General features: G+C 39.4%; 1 protein-coding gene and 1 pseudogene across 1 annotated transcript; one reads left to right on the forward strand and one right to left on the reverse strand.

The window, feature by feature from the left end:
* Positions 1–2,098: 2,098 nt before the first annotated feature.
* On the forward strand, positions 2,099–10,768 carry LOC18008785 (protein DETOXIFICATION 7). Its single transcript, XM_006391369.2, has 9 exons — positions 2,099–2,344; positions 2,410–2,825; positions 3,963–3,964; positions 7,972–8,098; positions 8,170–8,256; positions 9,856–9,912; positions 9,996–10,234; positions 10,359–10,564; positions 10,652–10,768. Exons 1-9 carry the CDS (start codon positions 2,099–2,101, stop codon positions 10,766–10,768), a joined length of 1,497 nt encoding a protein of 498 aa, XP_006391431.2.
* A 6,825-nt stretch (positions 10,769–17,593) lies between these two features.
* Positions 17,594–21,866, reverse strand: LOC112085294 (annotated as a pseudogene).
* Positions 21,867–26,473: the final 4,607 nt, after the last annotated feature.

The raw sequence follows: 26,473 nt of genomic DNA on the forward strand, positions 1-26,473 counted from the left end.
CAGTGGCTAGGACCAAAATCGAGATTAGTGGCCCATAAATAAAATCGATGGCCCATAATTGAGGAAAAAAGACACAACACGGGTATTTCTACGTAAGATTAATGATTGACCTATCATAACAAATTAAAACGCCATATAATATTTTTTAATAATGACACGTAGGACAATTGCTGTGGAGACGGCACATCAGATGTTGTGCGGGGAGACAGAGAGAAATTGAGTTAAAGCTTTCAGGGACATATAGATGCTTCAGGGACATGTCGATGGAGAGAGAGAGTGTGAGGGATAGAAATAGAGAGAGATAGAGAGAGAGAGAGAGAGAGAGAGAGAGAGAGAGAGAGAGAGAGAGAGAGAGAGAGAGAAAGAGAGAAAGAGAGAGGGGATAAAGAGAGAAAGAGAAATGGTAGAGAGAGTAAACCTTATATTCAGTCTATGTTAGCTCATATTTTTTTTTCCTATTTTTTTATTTTCGAAATACTTCTTATTTTAAATGTAGTTATCTCAATCATATGATATATATAAATTTAGGACGAGGGGGAAAGGAGAGAATGAGAGATAAATATTGAAATAGGGATGGACACATGGATGAGGAGAGAGATATAGTTAAAGTTTTCAAGTACATATATTTCACTGATATAAATAAATGAAGGAAAATAAGAAGAATATAAAGTCGGAGAGAACGAAGAAGACAAAGGCGATGAAGAAGAAGAAGAAGAAGTAAAATAGGAAGAAGATGAGGAAAACAGAAAACAAGAAGAAGATGTGACAAAAAAACTTAAAGAATAAGAAGAAAAGAGATATAGAATGAAGAGGAGAAAGAAAAAGAAATAAAAGAAAATGAAATAAAACTAAGAAGAAAACGTGAGAGAACAAAGAGAAATAAAGATGGAAGACGATGAAGAAATAAAAAAAAGATTAAAAAAAAAGAAAAACTAAAAGATAAAAAAGAAGAAGAAGAAAAATAATTATGTAAAGACGAAAAACTCGCTTTTGTCTTAATTCAATTGATTTGTGAGTTTAATAGTAAATATATCTTTTGTTAATTTTAGATGGTGTTTCCTTTTTGGATTTGCTTTATTTTATTATGTATATATTAAATAATTATTTTTAATTATTTTTAGTTTTAGTTTACAACATTGAAACCTCTATGCCCGTACAACAAATTAACAACAATATAAAACCCAAAAAATACAATAGAAAATTAAAAGAAGGCGAGAAAAGAAAAACAATCACTATAGAAATCAAAAAGGGAAATATGGGAGACTATGTCACAGAAACAAAATTCACCGGCTTACTAAAGTACAAAACCGATTTACTTTGAGAATGAGCGAAGAGTTGACCTTCGAGAATGGTGAGTTAGTTGTTATAGGTGAAAAACATATATAGGCTAACGATATATATAGTGTAGGATAAATGTTTTAGGGTTTTTTTTTAATTTTTTTCGGTGGCCCATTTTACAAATTCGATGAATTAAACGAAATCAATGGCCCATTAACTAAAAGTATTGATGGCCCATTAAAATCATATTAACCATAGTGACACATAGGATTAATGATAATCCAATTAGAATTAAGAAAAATGACACGTATATATGACACATAAACAAATCGCTCTGGTGTTGACACGTAAGAATTTTGACTTCGCAAATAATATTATAGATTATTTTTTTAGTTATGCATAATATAAACACAAACAAACAATATAATCCTGATCTCCTTTGGTTTTGCAGGTAGTCAAGGCCAGAGATAATAGGAGACATGACTGAAGCATAAGTTGCTTGACGATCAAGAAACATCTCTGACCCGAAATGGCTGGCTCAGTTTTCCACATTTCCAACCGTCCTCTGTTAACTTCTAATGGAGAGAACACTGTAAAAGTCAGTTAGTACAACGTTTGTATTAACTTTCCGACAATATCTCAGATTCTACTAAATGTACTAGTTTTATATTGAGACCACTCGGTCTTTGTATTTTTGGTTTTGCATGGTCAATGACTCAAACGACCAATTCCATATAATTTTCTAAGAATATTTTTAAGATGCATCAATTTGTATTGACTTTTTTTTGTAATGATTCCGAGAGAGGATTTTGATCGGAGGATGGAAAAGGATTTCTCGTTGGTGCCGAAGGTGGAGGACAAAGAAGAATATGATTACAGAAATGAGAAATCCGTAGAGATGATGAAGAAGGTGAGCTCCATGGCTGCTAAAATGGTGGCAGTTTCTCTTTCTCAGTATCTCCTTCAAGTTATCTCAATGGTTATGGCTGGTCACTTGGACGAGCTCTCTCTATCCGGCGTAGCTATCGCCACTTCTCTTACCAACGTCACTGGCTTCAGCCTCCTCGTAAGATCTCTCTCTCTCTCTCTCTCTCTCTCTCTCTCTCTCTCTGTGTTGACTTCAATGATTAGCTTGGGTTGGCAGGTGCCTTAGAGACATTGTGTGGCCAAGCTTTCGGAGCAGAGCAATTTAGAAAACTTGGTTCATACACTTACTGCTCAGTGATCTGTCTTCTCTTGCTCTGTTTCCCAATCTCTCTTCTTTGGGTTTTCATGGACAAACTCTTGGAGCTCTTCCATGAAGATCTTCTCATCTCTCAATTAGCATGTAGATACTCGATCTGGCTCATACCGGCTTTATTCGGATATGCTGTTCTTCAATCTATTACTCACTATTTTCAGTCACAAGGATTGGTTCTTCCTCTCTTATTAAGCTCTCTTGGAGCTCTATGTTTTCATATTCCTTTTTGTTGGCCTCTTGTCTATAAACTAAGATTTGGAATCGTTGGGGCCGCTTTGTCCACCGGCTTTTCATATTGGTTAAATGTGTTGGAGTAAGCTTGAAAGGAAGCTTGAAGAACAAGCTTCTAGATTCTTCTTAAGTTATATTTCCTAAAAGTGTTAGATTTAGGAAAAAGGAAATTAGGAATTATCTAAATCTATTAGGTTTAGGAGTTGCTAAACCTATACAAGGAGATGCCAACTTGTGGCATAACTTATGAGTTTGAGTTTTGATCTTTTAGGTTTTTGAGTGAGTTTTCCTAAAGTTTAATAAAAGAGAGTTTTATTAACTTGATCTCAAAGCTAGTTCGATAATAATTGGTATCAGAGCTTATATTATCGATCCAGAAGATACAAAAGTTACATACAGAAAATCGATAAGCAATGGGGGATCTCGTCCCTGTCACTAAACCTAAAGAGCTCAGCCTCTCATCGATACAATGCCCTATGCTAAACGCTACTAACTACACAGTATGGGCATTAAGGATGAGAGTTTTGCTCAGGGTTCGCAAAGCTTGGGAAGCCGTAGAAACAGAGACAGACGAAGGAGAGAAGAACGACATAGCGATGGGTTTAATCTTTCAGTCAATACCAGAAGTTTTGATCTTGCAGATTGGCGAACTTAACACAGCAAAGAAAGTCTGGGAAGCTATCAAAACACACCATGTAGGGGCAGAACGAGTTCGTGAAGCCAGACTCCAAACCCTAATGGCAGAGTTTGATCGCATCAAGATGAAAGATACAGAAACTATCGATGAATTCAGTGGCAAGCTATCCGAAATTTGTTCAAAGTCAGCAGCATTGGGAACAAATATCGAAGAAGCTAAGGTGGTCAAGAAATTCCTTAAAAGCGTCCCTCAGAAAAAATATATCCACATTGTGGCATCATTAGAACAAGTATTGGACCTCAATACAACTAGTTTTGAGGATATCGTAGGACGTTTAAAGGCCTATGAGGATCGCATTCATGGAGAAGAAGAAGAAACACAAGAAGATCAAGGAAAATTGATGTACGCCAATACAGAGTCCCAATCAAACCGAAGCTTTAACAGTGAAAACAGAGGCAGAGGTCGTGGTGGACGTTTCTACAGCAGAGGAAGAGGCCGTGGTAGAACAAACGAATCAAGAGATTTGTCCAAAGTAACCTGTTATCGGTGCGACAAGTTGGGACATTATGCATCAAGTTGTCCTGATAGATTGCTTAAACTTCAAGAGGCTAAGGAGGATGAAGTCGACAAAGATGATACACACGAAGGGGAGAAATTAATGATGCATGAAGTGGTGTTTCTCAATGAGAAAAACGTGAGACCAGACAGATTTGAAACGTCCTCTGATGAAAACAACGTGTGGTATCTCGATAACGGGGCTAGCAACCAGATGACAGGAAACCGAAGCTACTTCTCGAAGCTTGACGAAGATGTTACAGGAAAGGTGCGATTTGGGGATGACTCTCGTATCGATATCAAGGGAAAAGGGTCCATACTGTTTGTAAGCAAAGATGGTGAAAGGAAGATACTTGCAGATGTTTATTTTATACCAGATCTTAGAAGCAATATAATCAGTTTAGGACAGGCTACTGAGTCTGGATGTGATATCCGCATGAAAGGAGACCATTTAACTCTGTATGGAAGTGATGGAAGATTGCTAGTGAAAGCAAACAGGTCAAGAAACCGGCTTTACAAAGTCCATATGGAGGTTGAAAGTAACAAGTGTCTGCAAATTACGGAACTAAACGATTCAGCTAAATGGCATGCGAGGCTCGGACATGTTGGGGTAGAGACCATGAAGACAATGATCAAGAATGATCTAGTCACAGGGATACCAAGTATTGCAGTCCATAAAGAAACCTGCTCCGCGTGTTTGCTCGGAAAACAAATCAGAAAAGCCTTCCCACAAAAGGCCTCATATCAAGCAGTACAAGCCCTTGAACTAATTCACGGAGACCTCTGTGGGCCAATTACACCAGCCACAGCTGCACAAAACCGATACATCCTTGTGCTAGTAGACGATTTTTTGAGATATATGTGGTCTCTTCTGTTAAAAGAGAAAAGTGAAGCTTTCAACAGGTTTAAGAAGTTCAAACAGATTGTTGAACAAGAAGCTGGCCTAAGGATTCAAACCTTTCGTACCGACAGGAGAGGCGAATTCGTATCCCAAGAATTTCAAGATTATTGCGAAGATTCAGGCATCAAGAGATACCTCACTGCCCCTTATTCTCCTCAGCAAAACGGAGTCGTAGAAAGTAGAAATAGGACACTTATGGAGATGACTCGAAGCATTATGAAACACATGAACATTCCAAATTTCTTATGGGGGGAGGCTGTTAGACACGCAACATACATTATAAACAGAGTAGGAACAAAGACGTTGTCAAAACAAACCCCATATGAGGCTTTTAAAGGAAAGAAGCCCAACGTCGAACACTTAAGGGTTTTTGGATGCAACGGGTACGCAAAAGAAACGATTCCTCACCTAAAGAAGTTAGATGATCGATCACAAGTGTTGATTCATTTAGGAACAGAACCCGTGTCTAAAGCCTATCGACTTTTAGAGCCAAAGAGCAAGAATATAATAGTAAGTCGAGATGTTGTTTTTGATGAAACAAAAGGCTGGAAGTGGAACAGTTCAGGAAATCAGATTAACGAAGGCTCCGGAACGTTTACTCTTGTTCTCAGAGATGGAAGAAGGGGTGAAAAAGAAAATAATGGCTCATATGAAACAGGGGATAATCCAGAACAGAGCACTAATGATGAGAGCATCGAAGAAGAAACCGAGGCTGACAATAATCCTGAATATGAGACTGAAGAAACCGAAAAACAGGAACTCGACCAACCTGCTCTCAGGCGATCAACGAGGCCACAAAAGACACCAGATTTATCTAGAAGACTTTATTTTAATCGCTGAACTTGAAAGTGAACGCCTACTGCTTGCGACAGATGAGGAGCCGTGGGATTATAAAGAAGCGAAGGAACTAAAAGTCTGGAGGGATGCATGTGAAGAAGAGATATCTTCGATAAATAGAAACAAGACGTGGAGCTTGGTCGATCTTCCTTCTGGAGCAAAGCCGATTGGACTTAAGTGGGTGTTTAAGATAAAACACAACTCAGATGGAAGCATAAACAAATATAAGTCAAGACTTGTCGCGAAGGGCTATGTGCAGAGATTTGGTATTGACTTCGACGAAGTGTTTGCTCCAGTAGCCCAAATTGAAACAATCCGTTTCATCATTGCTTTAACTGCTTCGAACAGATGGGAAGTTCATCACCTTGACGTAAAAACAGCTTTCTTACACGGTGAGCTGAAAGAGGAAGTTTACGTACAACAACCCGAGGGATTTGTGGTTAAAGGAAGCGAAGGCAAAGTGTATAAACTACACAAAGCTCTCTATGGACTCAGACAAGCGCCGAGAGCCTGGAACAACAAGCTCAATCAGATTCTTCGTGAGCTAAGATTTGATAAATGTTCAAAAGAGCCTTCCTTGTATCGAAAAGAAGAAAAGGGTTTGCTCCTCCTTGTAGCCGTATACGTTGATGACTTACTCGTCACCGGTTCATGCTTAAACCTGATTCTCGAGTTTAAAAAGGACATGGCTGAACGCTTTGAGATGAGTGATCTAGGGAGATTGACATATTACCTTGGGATAGAGATAATACAACAAGGAAATTGCATCACCCTAAACCAAGAAAGATATGCAAGAAGGATACTTGAAGAAAATGGTTTAAGCGAATGCAACGCGGTACACATACCAATGGATGCTGGTTTGAAGTTAAGTAAAGCGCAGAAAGAGAAAAGCATCGATGAAAAGAGATACAGAAGGAACATAGGATGTCTTCGCTATCTGCTTCATACAAGACCTGATCTCTCATATTGTGTTGGCGTGCTGAGCAGATATATGCAAGATCCAAAAGAATCTCATGGAATAGCATTAAAACAGGTCTTAAGGTATCTGCGAGGAACCTTGAGCTATGGTTTAAGGTTCGAGGGTGCTAAGACGTCTGGTTTAATCGGATATAGTGATAGTAGTCACAATGTTGACTTAGATGATGGAAAAAGCACGTCTGGACATGTTTTCTACATCAATGAGTGTCCAATAACGTGGTGCTCACAGAAGCAAGAAATCGTTGCACTATCTTCGTGTGAGGCGGAGTTTATGGCTGCTACTGAAGCAGCCAAGCAGGCGATTTGGTTGCAGGAACTACTTGAGGAAGTCATCGGATCTGGATGTAAAAAGGCTGTGGTTCGAATTGATAACAAATCAGCTATTGCCTTGACTAAAAATCCAGTATTTCACGGAAGAAGTAAGCATATACATAGAAGGTATCACTTTATTAGAGAGTGTGTGGAGAATGAGCAAATATTAGTTGAACATGTTCCGAGAACAGAACAGAAGGCTGATATTCTGACAAAATCACTTGGGAGGACCAAGTTCAAAGAGATGAGGAATCTAATTGGTGTCAAAGAGGTGATCAAGGGTGATTTCAAGCTTAAAGGGGAGATTGTTGGAGTAAGCTTGAAAGGAAGCTTGAAGAACAAGCTTCTAAATTGTTCTTAAGTTATATTTCCTAAAAGTGTTAGATTTAGGAAAAAAGAAATTAGGAGTTATCTAAATCTATTAGGTTTAGGAGTTGCTAAACCTATATAAGGAGATGCCAACTTGTGGCATAACTTATGAGTTTTGTTCTTTTAGGTTTTTGAGTGAGTTTTCCTAAAGTTTAATAAAAGAGAGTTTTATTAACTTGATCTCAAAGCTAGTTCGATAATAAGCGGACAATATCATATTAATATGGAGTTGGATATGGGCTTGAAGAGCCCAACAATTGGTATCAGAGCGAGGTTCTGAAAATGTGGACCTGGACAAGTGGATGTGGGTTCTGTATTGGGTGTGGGAGAGAGCCTTCAAGGTGACCTTGCGATTGTGGTACCGGTGCCTTGTGTCGAAAGTATTCCTAACGGTGTACGAATTGTGTGGTTCTTGGCTTGAGGCGAGGATTGTTGGGATATCAATCCAAGTCCCACATCGGAAGATTAGAAAAGTGTCTAATATATAAGCAAGATGTCCAACAGATTAGTATGATGCCTTTTGAAATGAGCCCAAAAACAAATCCATGCGGACTTTGCCACTTGGGCCCAAAGCGGACAATATCATATTAATAGGGAGTTGGACATGGGCTTGAAAAGCCCAACAAAATGTAGTTTTGCTTTGGATTTTCATGAGAGACTCTGCACTGTATCGCGAAACCAGGAATCTTAGGGCACAAGATATCTTCTCGAGCATGAAGCAGTTCATCTCCCTCGGGATCCCCTCTGCCATGATGATTTGGTAACTACAATCGTCTCTGTTTATTGATTGTGATCTTTAGTCACTTTATCTCTTTTGGGGTGTAAGTAAAGCCTCGAATGGTGGTCATTTGAGATTCTGCTACTACTGTCTGGACTCTTACCGAACTTAAAGCTCGAAACATCGGTGATGTCCATAAGGTATGTGCATTTTGTAATAGTTATAACATATGAGTCAAGGCCTTAGTCTTGTTCTAAGCGCCACTGGATCCTGTTTTGACTTTAGGTTATTTTTCTAATTAAGCAAACGACACTTGATCATTATTACTAGATAGTATTTAGTTGAAAAAAATATTAACCCTCACGTTGGATCTGAGTAAACTCAAATGGACGCAATCGATTAAAAAAAATCGAAATTAAATCCAAGATGAATGAAAGAAAAGATCTATCAATATGTAAATGCCAATGTTAAGAGTCTTACATCAAAAATAAGAAGAGATCTAGTTTATAAGTGATGTAGCCGAATATTTTAAAAAATAGAATAGTGATCCGTTGATTATGAAAATACTCGGAAAACTATGATAATCGTAAAATTATCCGTTTAGTTTGAGAATATCCGAATAAATCAAACATTTTTAGATTCGTTAAGATCTCTCTAGATCTACGGAAAACAGGGAACAAAGAGACAAAAACTCAATTTCATTAATCATTCAAAAACTAAATATAACTCTATGCTTAAACTTATTTATAATAAATCCAAAACACTAAAAAATCCAAAACAATAAAAAAAATTATCTAAATAACTAAAAATATTTAAGATATTTTTAAATATCTTTATGCATCATTCTCTCGATTCATCCTTAAATCTTAGCCGTGGCCTACAATTCCTAAACATCGTATGCGTAAATCCAATAACTTCTTTTCTTTTTTTCTGAACTTCCATCGATAAAATCCTTCACGAACTACAATAACAAGGCTATCCAAATTTTTCGTTAGATCACGAATCTCCAACTTCTCCTTAATAATTAATTGATCGATGTTTCTAAACATAAATCCACACGTGGCCACTAGCTCCTCCCTTTCATTGGATACGAGTATCGAAGTATAACTTATTTGTCTCTTCTCAATGATGGCTTGAGACAAACTCAAATAAATCCACTTATTTTGGAGATAAAATCATGCATATCACCATAAATTTTTCCAAACGCCTCATCCAGAAGAACGTTGTGATCTACGAGATATCCATCTTCATCATAGACGTCATAAACTGGATCACCTATTATTTCTTTGATTTACAAGCACAGATCTTCATAAGGAACAAACAGAATTTCATCTGTTGGATAAAATCGCTTGGGCGACATAGTAAATGAGTAGACAAAATCGAATCTTGATTAAGAAATCAAAGTGTTGGCTTTGACACTAACTAATGTAGCAGAATCTTTTAAAAAGATAGAAGAGTGATCCGTTAATTCTGGAAATACCCAAAAAACTATGTTTGAAAATATCTAAATAAATCAAGCATTTTTAGATTCGTTGAGATCTCTTTAGATCTACCGAAAACAAAGAACAAAGAAACAAAAACTCAATTTCATTAATGAATCAAAAAATGAATACAACTTTAGGCTTAAACGGCTTATTTATAATAAATCTAAAACCCTAGAAAACTCTAAAAAATAAAAAAAAAATTTAAATTAATTAAATAAATAATTTAAAATATTTAAGATATTTCTAAGTATCTTTCTGCATCAATAAGTCTACCAGCCACTCTACTGACCTTATATGTCTTCCTTCTTTGAGCAGCCTCACAACGTCATCTCTGCATTTCGTTATAGTAAATTCCATAGGAGCAGCCGCAAGGTTTAGTGGATTTCAAATTGTTCATAAGAATATAATTTTTCTTTTTGCAAAAATGTTCTAAACCCTTGTCTTGTTTATAATAGCACACATGTCTCAAACGAGCTAGGAGCTGGAAATCCAAGGTCAGCTCGAGCAGCGGCTAATGCTGCCCTTCTCCTCGGGACTTTTGATGCTTTCTTAGTAAGCATCACTCTTTACAGCTATCGAAAAACCTGGGCGTATTTATACAGCAACGAGAGAGAAGTGGTTCACTATGCAACCCAAATTACATCGATTCTATGCCTATCAGTTTTCATCAACAGCTTTACTGCTGTGCTCTCAGGTAAGCGTGTTACATCAAAGGGAAAGACCATATTCATATTGAATGTAGAGATGAAAGCTTCAATTGTTGTAGTTGTTACTTAAAACCCAAGAAACTAAACTTATCTACTTCTTCATATCCTCAGGGATCGCAAGAGGAGCAGGGTGGCAACATATAGGAAGTTATGCAAGCATAGGATCATATTATATAGTCGGGATTCCCGTCGGTTCGATCTTATGTTTCGTTATGAAAATGAGAGCGACAGGACTTCGGATAGGTCTATTGATTGGTTCTTTTGTCCAAACGACAGTTTTTGCACTTGTCACTTTCTTCACCAATTGGGAACAAGAGGTACACCTTTTATGTTTTTATTATTACTCTTCTTCTACTTTTTCTTATAGTTAAGACTTTTTAATTTGATTTCAGTTTGGTTTCCAGGCAACGAAGGCGAGGGACAGAGTATTCGAGATGGCACCTCAAGGAAACCAAAAAACAGAAATCACATTAAAAGAGGATGCGCAAGTGTTACTAAGTGATGTTTCGGAAAATGTGTGAACCCAAATCCCCACTTACCATTAAAAAGTGATGGAGATTCTGGGACGAGGGTAAAATAAGAAAGCTAGACAACCATTTCTTTCATGATTTTGTAATTTCTGCTAAGTTTTTGTAAAAATGAATAGTTGTTAAAGTCCTAGCGCAAAGTGCCGTAAGAATAAGTGAGAATAAGTTAGAATAAGTGGTATTTTCGATCGCTTTCACTAAAATCCAAAACTATTGATCAATAATATTGAACATTTTGGTTAACCACTGTATCGAAGTGGGCTTTCACTTTTAAATCAGCATATCAAAGATATTTATTTTCACAAAATATGTTATTATGAAAGATTCTTTTTCCAGTAGTAGACATTCAAAACGTACTAATTTTCAAAGTTTGAATTATTAATTGAGTCCAAAGTATTATATATATTGATGAACCCAAAATAAAAAACATGTGATACTTAAAAAGTAAAAAAAAAATATTTAATGGAGAAAATAAATCGATTACATGTCTAACACGTGTAACAAATATTTAAAATTTTCATACATTTGTTGTCTTATGTTATCTCTCGGTTAGTGGTTAATGTAAAATTTAAATTAAAGTAATTTGTGTGAAAATCATAAAACAAGATCAAATTAATAAAATAATACTATTTTTGAGAAAATAATCAAATTTAATAAGTAGTCAAAAATACAAACAAAAACATATATCTATCCTCTTTAATCTCTATTTATTTTTCTTATGTGGTTGAGGAGGAAGGAAGTATATATATTTGTGCTTTTACTGTTGACTACTGGCTAAGTTTAATATCTTCTCTTTAACCCCTATATTTGAAAATTAACATTATAATTTCAAAAATGGTGCCTCTCCTTAATTTTGAAAGAACTGGAATTTTATGTTTATGGTAAACACTAAATAGAACAAAATTGCATTTTTTTTTAATTGTGTCTATATAAAATGATTTGTTCTCATTTTTCATTTAGAATCACTTATCAAATGTTTGTAATTTTGTATAGAAAATTCAAATATGATATAACAGAAAAACTATATTGTTTTTAGCAGAAACATGAAATCGATTCAGTTTATATAAAATAATCAAAGCAAGAAACACATCAGAGAGAAAAAGAGTTTTTTTTTCTAAATCATCTTATATATAAAAGTTGTTCAACTTTTTACATATGCTTGACACATCAGCATTGGAGAGGTTGACATCTGTCATTTAATTTTTAACTAATAAATTTTAATATTAAATTTTAAAGCATTTAAAGAAAATGAAAAGTTTATTTTATTAATTGACTCTTAACTAACATTTATATTAATGTTAAACAAAAATTTATGTTATAACTAAGTAAAAATATTGATAGATATGTATTTAATTTTTCTATAACTGTAGATTACTTAATAATATTCCATATGTATTTTAAATTAATCTTTAAGATTATTTATAATAAAATACTAATAAGTAACAAATGAAATAATGATTATATTAATTTTAGTCTTTAATTAATTAACTATTATTAATATTTGTGTAAATGTTAAACAAAATTTTATGTTATAACTAATTTAAAATATTGAAGAATATTTATTAATTTTAATATAATTTTAAATTATTAAATAATATTCAATATGTATTTTAAATTAATATTTTAAAATTTTTAAGAATAAAATACTAATAAGTAAGTAAGTAACAAATGATGATTATATAAATTTTTATAAAAATATAAAAAAAAATTTGAAAAATTAAAAGGAAAAACCTGCACGTCACGTGCGGGTATTCACCTAGTATATATAAAAGAATGGTTTTACTCTCTCCCTATTAGGCCACTTGGTAATTATTTTAATTTTTGAATAATATAATTAAAAATAATAATTCAATTTAATAAAAATAATAAACCACTTAATTGGTTTAATTAGACTAATTTGAATGACTTTTCCAAAAACTGTTACAAACATTTAAATCAAAATTATTAAATGCAAAATTGATTCAAAATAATAACCACAATGACATTTAATCATATTAATCATAAGAACAGTTTTTGTAAGTATAATGACTTATGTTGTATAGTCTAATATAAGGTTTGATGTTTCTGTGGATAAACTAAGTTTACACACAATTTAGCATGGACATCGTATCTTACAAATGATCAATATTGGAGATAGAGTATTTCGAGAGTAGTTAATGTGGACAAAGTATTGTGGACACAATATTATAGAAAACATATCATAAATTAGTTAGCATTGACAATGTATTGTGGACTAGGTGTTGTGGACAAGGCATTGGAAAAATGAACAATGTTTTGTCTCGTTAGGTAATGTGGACAAGGTATGAAGAAGTGGACATTACTATGTTGTGTGGAAAATGTATTATCTCTACTATAATCATTGATAAACTATATGTACACTAGTTAGCAGGAACAAAGCTTAGACAAAGTAATGAGTATCATCTATGGTTGTTATTTAACAATTCATCTCTATGTATATTTATCTTATGAATATAGTTTTTGACTTGATTAATTAAGTCCTTCGTGGACAATGAAAGGTGGACGACAGCTTTTGTGAACATAGAGCATGGACTACTCAGAATAAATCAACAAAGCAAAGTGAACATTGAAAGGTGGGCTTTCATCTCTATGTAATATTGTTCCTATGAATGTAGTTTTTGACCTGATTAATTAAGTCCTTCGTGGACAATGAAAGGTGGACAGCTTGTGTGAACATATATCGTGGATTACTCATAAATAAATAGACAGAGTAAAGTGAACAATGAAGGGTGGACCTTCACCAGTTCAAGAAGAAGAAGAAGAAGTTAAGAGAGGAAAATCAAAAAGCATACAGAAGAAATAGATAGGAAAGAGTAAAAGAGAAGATGCCGTGAAGCATCAGATTCTAGTTGAATGAACAATAGATTTTGAGAAGATTGTAGAAAAATGGAAATTGAGGATGCTGAGAAATCGGTTGATTGTGTCTTTAACTTAGAAAGAGAAGCAAAGAGAAAAATAGAAAAAGATTCACGAAGGAGAGAAGAGAGTATACATATCTATCACGGCTCTCCCACTTGGTGACCACGGCTCTCCCACTTGTCTTGGTGACCACGGCTCTCCCACTTGTCTTGGTGACCACGGCTCTCCCACTTGTCTTGGTGACCACGGCTCTCCCACTTGTCTTTCTTCTATACTTAGTCATTTTGAGATGGTTTTATCTACTTGGGGTGAAAACCGACCCCAACAGTTAGCCCCCCAGCTCGTCAATTTCGGAGGTGAGAGTGACGAGATCCATTACTCCTAACCGTAGGATAAACCATCGAGTCAAGCTGTTGTGACGTAAGCCCAGGTGAGGTGTCTCATAAATATAGATGCTGAGGACGCCGGGGTGTTAAGGGCGAGGCGATTAGTATTGGCGAGCCGTGACGAGGCGATTTAAGAAGGTTATGCCGAGCCGAATAAATGGCGAGGCGTTTCGAGAGAAAGTTGGTGCAGAGCCATTTCATTAACGACGAGGCGTTTTAAAAGAGAGCTAATGTCGAGCCGTTTCGTTGACGACGAGGCGTTTCAAGAGAGAGTTAATGCCGAGGCGTTTCGTTAACGACGAGGCGTTTCAAGAGAGAGAGTTAATGCCGAGCCGTTTCGTTAACGACGAGGCGTTTCAAGAGAGAGAGTTAATGCCGAGCCGTTTCGTTAACGACGAGGCGTTTCAAGAGAGAGAGTTAATGCCGAGCCGTTTCGTTAACGACGAGGCGTTTCAAGAGAGAGTTAATGCCGAGCCATTTCGTTAACGACGAGGCGTTTCAAGAGAGAGAGTTAATGCCGAACCGTTTCGTTAACGACGAGGCGTTTACTTTGGTAAGATATCGACTGAAAACTTGGGTATCCCAACTGTTGGTCTTCCAAGAAAAAATTCCTGATCTATTGGCGCGTGCCACCGACGCAGTTCGGGCTAGCTAATTCACCGCGGATCCCACGCGCTGTTGGACGGTTTCCCGAGGTTTACACGGAATTCACGCGCTTCGGTTTTCCTATAATAGATGAGCTCCTTCATTCTTCCTCATTATCTTCAGACTCACTCGTTTTCACTAAAGGTAGCTCTCCCTTCTCTCTTCTTTCTCTCTCTAGTTTATTTATTTTCCAACTAGGGTTTCCGAGGTCTCCTCCGTTCCAGATCTTTTTTCCGGCGGAGGTTCGCCGAGTCGTGCTGTAATTCCTGTATAAGTTGTAAATTATGTCGAGCCGAGCCGTGTAGATTATCACTAAGTGTTTAGCGCGTGTTGCTCCTTGCAGTTTGTAGCGGCCATCAACGAGCTGATGGCTGAATACGAGGCGGACCTGTCTAAGGTCAAACGCCGCTTGGACGAGGCTCGAAATGAGACCGCAGCGATGAAGGGGAAGCTGGATGAGGCGATATCCAGAGTGTCAAGGCTGGAAGAGGAGAAGATAGTTCTCCGCACCGACGTTGACAAAGTTTCCGCCTCGGTGATTTGCCTGGAGGAAGCAAGGAGAGCCAAAAACACCGAGGTGACGTTGCTCAAAAGGCGTATTGAGGCCAAGGATGCTCTGTTCGAAGCCAAGGTCAAACGTGCGAAGAAGGAGGCGAGGCGAGAGCTGACCGCTAAGTTTCAGGAACGCCTCGCCAAAGTAGAGGAGGGTCTGGCCAAGCTCGAGAAGGCCAAAAACGACGAGAACGATCTGGGGCAAATCAAGGGCAACCTTGCGATGATTGCCGTCCTGAAGAAACCAGACGCCCCGACGCTCGATGATGAGGAGGCGCAGCTGAAGAGCTGGGAGAGCGAATATGCCGACGACGACGCGTATGAATGCATCGCCTCCGAGATTCGAGGCAAGCTGGTTTTCTCGCCCGTATCACCGGACTCGGTCGACACCAGCCTTGGTAACGAGCCGCTCGAAGAGACAGCGGCCAACTTAGGCGTCGTGGATCCGAACAGATCAAACGCGGGTACGCCGGTCCTCTCAAACCTCCTTGCCGAGCGTGAAACACAGTCCGCGGCCTGATACTCTCTGCTTTCCCCTATTTTGTCTCACATGCTTCTGTACTTAGGATTTTTATCTGCTTTTTGAACTCGTATGTAACCGGTGCCTGGATGGCTTTATCCAACCGACAATTGTTATTTCTTTTGCATTTGGTTATGTTATTCTTTCCTTAGTCGTTTTCTGATTCAGTTGTCTCTAACGATCCGTAAGAATGTTTACGAAAACTGCTGGCTTAGAAAAATTGTCAAGGATGAAAATTGTTGTGTCGAGAAGGATTTTGATTGCTTCCTTAGCCGAAATTTTTGAAATTGATAAAAATACGAGCTAAGGGGTGAGTTGTTTTAAGGATCTCGTTTGGATTCTTAATCCCGAGCTGGGAGTTAGTTTTGTGGAGCGTCTTTTACGTGATGATGGAAAGTTTTTAAGTGAGAATGACGAGGAAATTTTTTGCTGGCAATGCCGAGCCATACTTAGACGAGGCGTTTTCGCTGTGCATGGTGCCGAGCCGTGCAAACGACGAGGCATTTTCTTTTTGTGTGGTGCCGAGCCGTATAAACGACGAGGCGTTTTTGCTTTGCATGGGGCCGAGCCGTGAAAACAACGAGGCATTTTCTTTTTGCGTGGTGCCGAGCCGTTTAAACGACGAGGCGTTTTCGCTTTGCATGGTGCCGAGCCGTGAAAACGACGAGGCGTTTTGTTTTTGTTAGCCAAGGATGATTTGGTAGTCTCATTGAATTTGACTATGGACCGGCGTTTCCGAGAGGATGGGTATGTTTGTCCGGGTTTTTAGAGTTTACTTCGGTTTTAGAGAAAGCGATGTAGTCTCGACTTATAATCTCGTGTGCGATAGTAAACCGTGGCGACCTGATACATTTTTGGTCTGATATTTGTATAGCGCGCTTAATTTTTATCCGTAGAGGATGTAACTTGCACCCTCGTCCTAGGAAAGGTGGTAAAAGTCCGTTTAGAGAACTTTGTATTTGTTGCCCCGTTGTGGCCAGCAACGAGACGAGGCGTTCGGAGGCTTAGTTTGCCGAACTGAAACTGAGGACCGATAAAGGTCCGAGGCAATCAGGTCAAGATATCATGCCGAAGTGGTATGATTACTCGCCGAAGTGATGAGTGAAAGAATTTAAAAATCCGAGCTTGTTAAAATAAGTTGTTGATTTAGAAAGAATGAGAAACTAGCTGAAGCGATAATGAACGAACAAGAAATCCAAGGTAAACGTAAAATAAGTAGATGATTCAAAATGAACTGAAAATGGGCCGAAGTGGCGATTGTTCCTAAGTGAGCAAGCTAAAATTGTAGAGTTAAAGGAGGTATGTGTATACGTACCCACTCCCCCCCCCTTTTTTAGGAGGGGGGACAGCTGAAACCTGTCCGAGGACGGGCTGCCTACGTACCCTTTGCAGGGATCAAGCCGTCCCGTAGTTCGTGCTGGCCGTGATGTAGCTTTAGTGATAATACTTCTTTAGATGCATTGCGTTCCATGATCTTGGAATCGCTTCGTCAGCTAGTGTTGCGAGTTCGTAGACTCCTAGACGAACCACTTTTGTAACTTTGTATGGACCTTCCCAATTTGCTCCGAGCTTTCCTGCGTTCCTCTCGGCAGTGTTTTGGAAGACCTTTCGGAGGACGAGCTCCCATTCTTTGAACTTTCGACTACGAACGATTTTGTTGTAGTATCTCGCCGTTGCTTGTTGATAGTTCTGGATTCGAATTAGGGCTTGGTCGCGCTTTTCGTTGATTAGGTCGAGCTCATCTAGCATCATTAAGTGGTTCAAGCCCTCCTGTCCTGGTAGAAGTCTTCGTCGAATACCTGGGAAATCCACCTTGGGGGGAATTATGCACTCTGTTCCTTAGACCAAAGCGAATGGAGTTTCCCCGGTGGCTCGGCGCGGAGTTGTCCGATGAGACCAAAGGACTCCTTCAAGTTCGTCTGCCCACCGTCCTTTCTTGGCGTCGAACCTCTTTCTCAGACCGTCGAGGATCGTCTTGTTGGCTGCTTCGGCTTGCCCGTTCCCTTGAGGGTATCTTGGCGTAGATTTGCTTAGGCGGATTTTCCACTTCTCGCAGAAGGCTTCAAAGCGTGTTGAGATGAACTGGGATCCGTTGTCGGTGACTATCTCGTAGGGGACCCCGTGTCTGCAGATGATATTTTTCCAGACGAAGTGTTCGACTTGAACATCCTTTATGCTTGCGTAGGAATCGGCTTCGACCCACTTGGAGAAGTAATCCGTGAGGACGAGCAGAAAACGCTTCTGCTTCGAGCGATGTAGAGGTCCGACGATGTCCATCGACCATCTCATGAACGGATAAGGTGACGAAATTGACGAGAGCAACTCGGTAGGTTGATGAATTGTTGGAGCGTGCCGCTGACACTTCTCGCACTTTGCCGTAAATTTCTCGCAGTCCTTGACCATCGTGGGCCAGAAGTAGCCGTGCCGTTTTATCTTGATAGAGAGCGACCTTCCGCTGGAATGGTTCCCGCACGCGCCACTATGCACCTCGTGCATGATCTTTCTTGCCTCCGGTCGTTCGACGCATGTCATGAGAGGCCCTGAAAAACTCCATTTAAACACCTCGCCATCAACGAGGACATACCGCGCGGCCTGAGCTTTTAGTTTGCGGGCTTCCCATTTGTCGGTTGGAACCTCTCCATCGGCGATATACACTCGGATGGCTCCGAGCCATTCTTTGTTGCAGCCGTATTCCGGCTCGGCTGGTGAGGCGTCTTCGTCCATATGAATGGCTTCGTCGTCCCCTGGTTCTTGTTCAGGAAGATTTATCAGCCGAACTCCTTCCACCTCTTCGATGCTAGGACGTTCGATGAATTCGACTGGGATCGTCTGTCGGAGGTCTGGGTCCGAGGTCGAAGCGAGTGCTGCCAAGGCGTCGGCCGAGGTGTTTTCTCCTCGGGGGATTCGCGTGAGTTCGAACTCGTCGAACTTTTGCACCAACTCTGGGACCACCTTGAGATTAGCCCCCATTCGTCCATCCTTCGCCTCATATTCTCCGTTGAACTGGCATGCTACGAGCTGTGAATCACAAAAAGTCCTTATCTTTTGAACCCTGATTCCCTGCGCTAGTCGTATGCCGGTGATCAGTGCTTCGTATTCTGCTTCATTGTTCGAGGCGTGGAAGTTCAGGCGAAAAGACTGCTCTAATATTTCTCCTGTGGGAGAGGTGAGATGGATTCCTATCCCCGAGCCGTGTTTAGACGACGAGCCGTCGACGTGCAGTGTCCATACTTTGTCTAGAGTCGGCTCGTTTGTTGCTTCGGCCGGAAGTTCAATGAGAAAATCTACGAGCACCTGTGACTTTGCGGACGACCTGTTCCGATACTCGATGTCGTACTCGCTTAGCTCTATGGCCCACTTGGCGAGCCGAACGGATTGGCTCGGGCTGTGTAGGATCGAGCGCAGCGGAAGTGTAGCGAACACAACAATCGAATGTGATTGAAAATACGGTCGCAGTTTACGGGCCGAGACTACGACGGCTAGGGCGACCTTCTCGATCTGGGGGTAGCGGGTCTCGGCGTCGGTCAGTGTCTGGCTGATGTAGAAAATGGGTTTTTGCTCGGATCGTTCTTCTCGGATAAGTACTCCGCTTACAGCTGTAGCAGACACTGCGATGTAGAGGAAGAGCGGCTCTCCTTCGACTGGTTTTGCTAAGATCGGTGGACTCGCCAGATAATTCTTCAACTCCTGGAAAGCTGCTTTGCATCACTCGTCCCACTCAAATTTCTTGTTTCCTCGGAGGGTGTCGTAGAAGGGCAGGCACTTGTCTGTGGAGCGGGAAATAAACCTGTTTAGCGCGGCGACTCTTCTTGTGAGCCTCTGCACTTCGCGCTTCGTCCTTGGAGAGGGCATCTCAATTAATGCCTTGATCTGCTTGGGGTTTGCTTCTATGCCTCGGTGAGTTAGCAGATAGCCGAGGAATTCTCCCGAGGTGACAGCGAATCTGCACTTCGCCGGGTTTAATTTCATGTTGTGCTTGTTCAGTTGCTCGAAGCATTCCCGTAGATGCACGACATGGTCGTCCTCCTTGAGTGATTTGACTAACATGTCGTCGATGTATACTTCCATGGTTTTTCCAAGCTGAGCCGCGAACATTTTGTTGACGAGCCGTTGATACGTTGCTCCTGCGTTCTTGAGCCCGAACGGCATGACTTTGTAGCAGTATATCCCGCGATCAGTTATGAATGCCCTTTTTTCCCGATCATCAAGGTGCATCAGAATCTGATTGTAGCCAGAGAACGCGTCCATAAATGTTAACAGTCTATTTCCTGCAGTGGCTTCGACGAGCCGGTCGATGTGTGGCAAGGGAAAGCTGTCTTTTGGGCACGCCTTGTTGAGGTCAGTGAAATCCACACAGACCCGCCACTTGCCGTTCTTCTTCTTCACGACCACCGTATTTGCGAGCCAGTCCGGATATTTGGCCTCGACGATCGATCCTACTTTGAGTAACCTCTCGACTTCGTCGTTCACTGCTTTAGCTCGTTCGGGGCCGAGCTTCCTTCTTTTCTGCTTGACTGGTTTAAAGGTCGGATCCACATTCAGCTCGTGACAGGTTACGTCGATGCTTATGCCTGGCATATCTTCCGCTGTCCAGGCAAAAGTGTTGATGTTCTCCTTGAGGAGGGAAAGGAGTTCGCTTCTCTGAGGCTCTTTTAGTTTTGTTCATATTTTGACGCATTGCTCCGGACGCGCCTCGTCTATGCACACCGAGTCCACCGCGTCACATACCGGCTCGGCGCTTTTTTCGCGGCTCTCCGCGATCTGTAATTGCTATAAGAGTTTTGAGAGCTCGTTCGCGGGCTCCCGGTCTGTCTTCATCTTTTTGCGGTCTATGTCTGCTCGTGCATCAGTGACGGGGTTCCTCAGCTTGTGCTTGGCTAGGCAGCACATTCGTGACTCCTTTCTGATTCCCCCATATCGTTTTGACACCTGCTGGAGTTGGGAATTTGAGGCAGAGATGATAGGTGGAGGGTACCGCCCTCATCCCGTTGATCCACGGAGTTCCCATGATCACATTGTAGATTGTTGGGTGATCAGTGACGCAGAATTCGACGATCTTAGTGACTCCGCCAGCTACCGCAGGAAGCCTGATCGTTCCCATAGTCATCGTCGTTTCTCCTGAAAATCCAGTTAGAGGTTTGGGGATTGCTTCCACCTCGGAGAGGTCGATTCCCATTCTTCTGAGTGTTTTCCTGAAGATGACGTTCACTGAGCTTCCAGTATCGATGAGCACCCTTGCTACGTCATGATCCCTGATCGTTAACTCAATCACCAACGGATCGTTATGAGGTCGATCGATTCCTGCCGTTTCCTCCTCGGCGAAGGAGATCACTGTGTTTGGGATGTCGGTTGGTTCTGTCCAATTCTCCTTTGCTTCGGCTCGGCGCTGATAGGCTTTGATGGAGGACACGGTTTTTTGGTAGTATTGAGATCCAACCATGATCATATTCCTTTGCCTGGGCTCGGGTCGCTCTTCGGGTTCGCCTCTCCTGTCGCACTTGGAGTTATCGCCTTGTCGGGGAAGATTCGCGGGTTCCGCCGCGCCGCTCGGCTCGGCTCTTTCTTGTGGTTCATTAGGGACGAGGTCTTTGAGGTTGACCGCGTTTTGGAGCTCTCCCGCTGCCATCTTAGCCGCGAGTTTCGCTCTTAGGGTTTGGCATTGTGCCGTTGAGTGCTCGTAGGTCTGGTGATACTCATAGAAAGCCTTCTCGTCGTAGTTGGCGGATTTTCGCACCCAAGTGTTGTTGCTCGGCTCTCCTCTTCCGCGTCCGGTGCCTACCTGATAGTTATGGGCACCTCCGCTTCTTGTTTCATCCGAGCTCTGCGTTGTTGTGTTGTTCGATGGGTTGCCCTTCTTCGCGGGGCGCGGCAAAATTGAGCTTCGGATTGGTGCTTTCGTTGCTTCGTACTGCTCATCCAAGTTTTTCATTTCCTCCTCGTTTACGACGAAGTCTGATGACCGGTGCAAAGCGTCTTGAATTGTTTGCGGCGTGTTGAGAGCCATCTCCCGTCGGAACTCGGATTTGTACCACAAAGATCGTTTCAGAGCCTCGAGCGCGACCTTGTCACTTATCCCTTCTATTTTGGACACGGCTGCCTTGAATCTTGCCATGTAATCCCGAAGTGGTTCGTTTGGTCCTTGGGATAATGTCCACAGGTCGGCATCAGACGTTCCTCTGTCCATGAACATCGAGTATTGTTTGAGGAACAAGGCGGAGAGCTGTTGAAAACTGCCGATTGAATTGCGCTCCTGCCTCGAAAATCATTTGAGTGCGGCTCCCTTAAGATGCTCCACGAAGAGCAGGCAGTATCCGGCATCTACTTCACGCTCGGTGAGTTTAGCAGCGTTCTTTGTGAAGGCTCGTCCCATTGCTATCCGAAACGAGCCGGTTTGTTGCGGATTCATGGTAGTGCCGAGGCGAGCTCTTCTTGACTTATTTGCCGAGCCGGTTTGTTGCGGATTCATGGTCCCGTCGTTCTGCTGGGCGTCCACATCGATCGCATTGTTTTCTTCTTCGCCGGCTCGTCGCCTTGAGTTTCGGCGGAGAGGGGGCGGCTCGGTCATGTTGAATCGGGTCACCGCGGGAGTCTGTTCGTCGAGGAGACGAGACATTGGAGGAGCCGAGGGGTTTCTTGCGCCGCTCCCTGAGGCTTCTGTAGGTGTTGAGAAATCAAAGGTCGGGAATTCCTGCTCTCCAAGTTGGGCGTAGTCGCTCAGCCGCCATTGCGTCGAGCCTCTCCGTAATCGTCTCGTTTCTTTTGTCCTGCTCGTCGATTTTCTTCATCAACGTAGCCATCATGTTTCGGTCGTCGCCGTCGTTGTGCCTGATGCTGGAGCGTCTTTCTCCGTGCGGTTATCGTTGTTGTTGTTATCGTCGAGGGTGTTGCTCACCATGTTCTTCGGATCTTAAAGTCTTGTCGATTTAGAGTAAGAAAGTTTCGATTCCCCACAGACGGCGGCAAATGGTGTGAGCCAAAACTCGCACAACCAGAAATTTGTTTAAAGAAAAATAAGGGATCGGAAACTTCTAGGGTTTATCGTCAAGAACAGTAAGATCGAAAGAAAGTTTTTTTTTGCTGTAAAAGTGTTTCGCTCTTATTGCTTAGGGTTGCCAAAAGTTACAGAATGAATTGTATACATCGTCTATTTATACTTATTCTCTGAACCGCCTAGCCGAGAATCTCGGGAGAGATTTTTGGAATATTTCCTTATCGCCTCGTGCGGCTCACCGCCTTTGTATTTTGCCTAGGGTTTCTATGGGCTTCGTTTCTCAAGGCCTTGGTTCGGCCCATCTGAACTTCTCCACGGCTCGGCCCACTTGCCATTTGAGTCGAGACATGATTTGGTCCACCTCACCGAGGCGCGGCTCGGCCCAAGCATGTTGAAGTGCGGCTCGGCCCATTTCTCATGATACGGCTCGACCCATCTATCTTTCTTCACGGCTCTCCCCATTGGTCTATCTTCACGGCTCTCCCACTTGGTGACCACAGCTCTCCCACTTGTCTTGGTGACCACGGCTCTCCCACTTGTCTTGGTGACCACGGCTCTCCCACTTGTCTTTCTTCTATACTTAGTTATTTTGAGATGGTTTTATCTACTTGGGGTGAAAACTGACCCCAACATCGCACAAAGGGCAGAGATGTCTTCTCACATGGTAAAAGTATACCAATAGCAAGAAGTATATTTCTCTGTAATAAAAAAGACATAAAGTGCCTTTTTTATAATTGTTTCTATTTATATTCTAAATTATACAAATTAATAATTAATTTATTCACTTTTTTTTTTAATTTTAATGTTGTATCTATTTATTTTCTCTATTTTCTATTTAGGATATACTAATATTAAAATTTACAAAATAGTGACATAAATACATTCAAAGATAGTGATTAAGAGCAATAAAAATAATTTAATATATTCAAAAACATAAGACTATAATATTATTACAAAAAGTAATAAATTGATTAATAAATTTTAAGTCAAAATAACTTCATTAACATCATTTATTTCATATATGTAAAAGAAAGGTCTCTCCTTATTGGGCCACTTGACACTCTTATTTAAATAAATAAAAATTCATCAACCACATAATCACAAACATATATAAACTATATTTATATATTGAATATCATATATTTAAAAAATGAAAGAAAACAGTAACTCAATTAATATGATTTTCAATAGTTACTAGATTTAATGAAAAAATTAATCACCCCATGATGTATAGGTCAATTCAACAATATTTAAATAAATCAACATAATTCTCTTTTAAACGGTTTTTAGAAAGTAAATTGCCACAATTGAAAGTTGTTTAACTCCTTTTAGGTCAAATTTATTCTTCTTGATGATGGGTATTCACTCCTATTGATGAGTATGTTTTATGATGACTAAGAAATGTAACTCCCAAATTAAATTATTTTTAGGTTACATATGTCATCAATCATCATTCATATAATAATCACTTTCTACTCATCCTATAAATAATCATTCTCTCACTTTTTTCAACCATATCTCAAATCTTGAAATATATTTAGCAGGTTATGTTCTTGCATGGTTTGAAAATCAATATAGACATATTGATGGTAAGAGTTTGTTTCTAAATTTTCTATTAGAACACATTATTTCAATTTTAATTTTGTTTCTTACGTGCTACATATTTTACTTCCATATGTATAATTAGAAATAATAATTCAATTTAATAAAAAGAATAAATTTATTCCATATTTTACTTCCATATGTATAATTTAATTTTGTCAAAACTTATCTGTCCCACATCGGTTAGGAGAACTTGAGAGGAGAGTATTGCTCCTCTATAAAATAAACTCATCATTGTTAATAATCGTAAGATTTTATTAACTTCAACCAAAATCTTCGACATAAAAATTATATTTTTAATAATAATTCTAGTTAATTATTGTATGAGAGTTCATAAAATATATTTATTAATAAAAAAATGGATTTTATATAAATTTTAAAAATAAATTAAAATTTATATCAAAATAGCATTTTTAACATCAATTATTTATAATTGATACAAATATTAATATCATTTATAATAACTGATGTAAAATTTAATATAACTTAAAATAATTGACATATATTGATATCAATTATTCTAATTGATGCAAATATTTAAAATATTTACATCAGTTATTAACGAACTGATATAAAGTATTTGCATCACCACTTTCAGAATCATTTTTTTAAATGATGTAAAATTCTTTTGCATCAGTTATAAATAATACAAATAAATAATATAAATGATGTATTATGATGTTTTTTTTGTAGTGAAACCACCTAATTTGTTTAATTAGACTAATTTTAATAACTTTTCCAAAAACTATTACAAACATATAAATCAAATTATTAAATACAAAAATGATTCAAAATAATAACTACAATGACATTTACTCATATTAATCATAAAAATAGTTTTTGTAAGTACAATTATTTCATTTAAACTACACATTAAAACATATGAAATTATTCAACTCATGAAAACAAAATACATAACATCGATGACATTTTTCTCTAGCAAAACAATATGAAAATAATTTGATTTCAAGTTATCTTTAACAATAATGTAGCAAAATTGACAAATTAAATGTTGTATTTATATTTATAATTATACAAATTAATAATTAATTTATTCCCTTTTTGTAAATTTTAATGTTGAATCTCTTTTAAATTTTAATTTTAATGTAAACAATTATATTTGAATACAAGTAGTGTCTATTTTAGCATTTAGAATATCAAAATTAATTTGATATGATCCTGAAGAGCATCAAGAAAAATCAACAAGAGTTTTGGGCAAGGAGAAGACCCTTGTGATTTGTTCAGTACAAACGAAGGCTAAGATCAATTATTCCAGACCAACGACCACTTGGAAAACATTCTCAGCTCATCCAGAGAGCACCTCGAAGTGGAATCGATTCAATTGGAGTTCAGATCAAGGAGTTATTAATTTTACAAGTCAGACGAACTCGAGCTTAGTCGATTTGGACCTGCGCGCAATCAAAGGAGGATTCCGGCCAAGACAGAAGGAATCAAGCAATGAATAAACATTTTCTGGATTCTTGATCCATTCCAGAATCACGTCGAATTGGATTCGTATCAATACCGGTTCACAATTAAGAGATATGGATTTTACAAACCAGTGGATCTGCTTCAGGCCCGATTGTGCGTCTATGCAAAGATCAAGTCACACAGTCCAACTCAGAATAGATTTCGACATAAAACCACTTGGAGAAGCTCAATGGATCTCTTGTGGTTCTAACAAGCCCAATAACAGGAGAAATGGATATCAGATCACGAAGATACACTCCATTTTCCAAAATGGGTCGACATGAAGAGTTTCAGGCCCAAAACAAATGATCTAATTTTACGGCCCAAGAGAAATGACGAAAATTGAAGATCAAGAAGCATTTATCTTTCTCTACATGCATTGGTTATGTTTAATTCTCATTTCCCTAGGTTGAGTGCATGTAGAGTAGCTTTTATTGTTTAGTTTTCTCTTCAAGTTTCTCTTTTCTATTTAAACTCACGTAATATCATTTGAGAAAATAAGTTTTATGTTGTGAAAAATTAGAAACTTTATTAATCACTGGAATGTATATATAGAGTACATAGGGAATCTAGGTTAAGTACAATGCCCTGATGGGCCTAATGGGCCGGTATAAGAGTCCATATATGATATGTGTTATAACACTCCCCCTTGGACG

Source organism: Eutrema salsugineum, unplaced genomic scaffold, assembly GCF_000478725.1.
Source record: "Eutrema salsugineum unplaced genomic scaffold, Eutsalg1_0 scaffold_9, whole genome shotgun sequence".
NCBI lineage: Eukaryota > Viridiplantae > Streptophyta > Magnoliopsida > Brassicales > Brassicaceae > Eutrema > Eutrema salsugineum.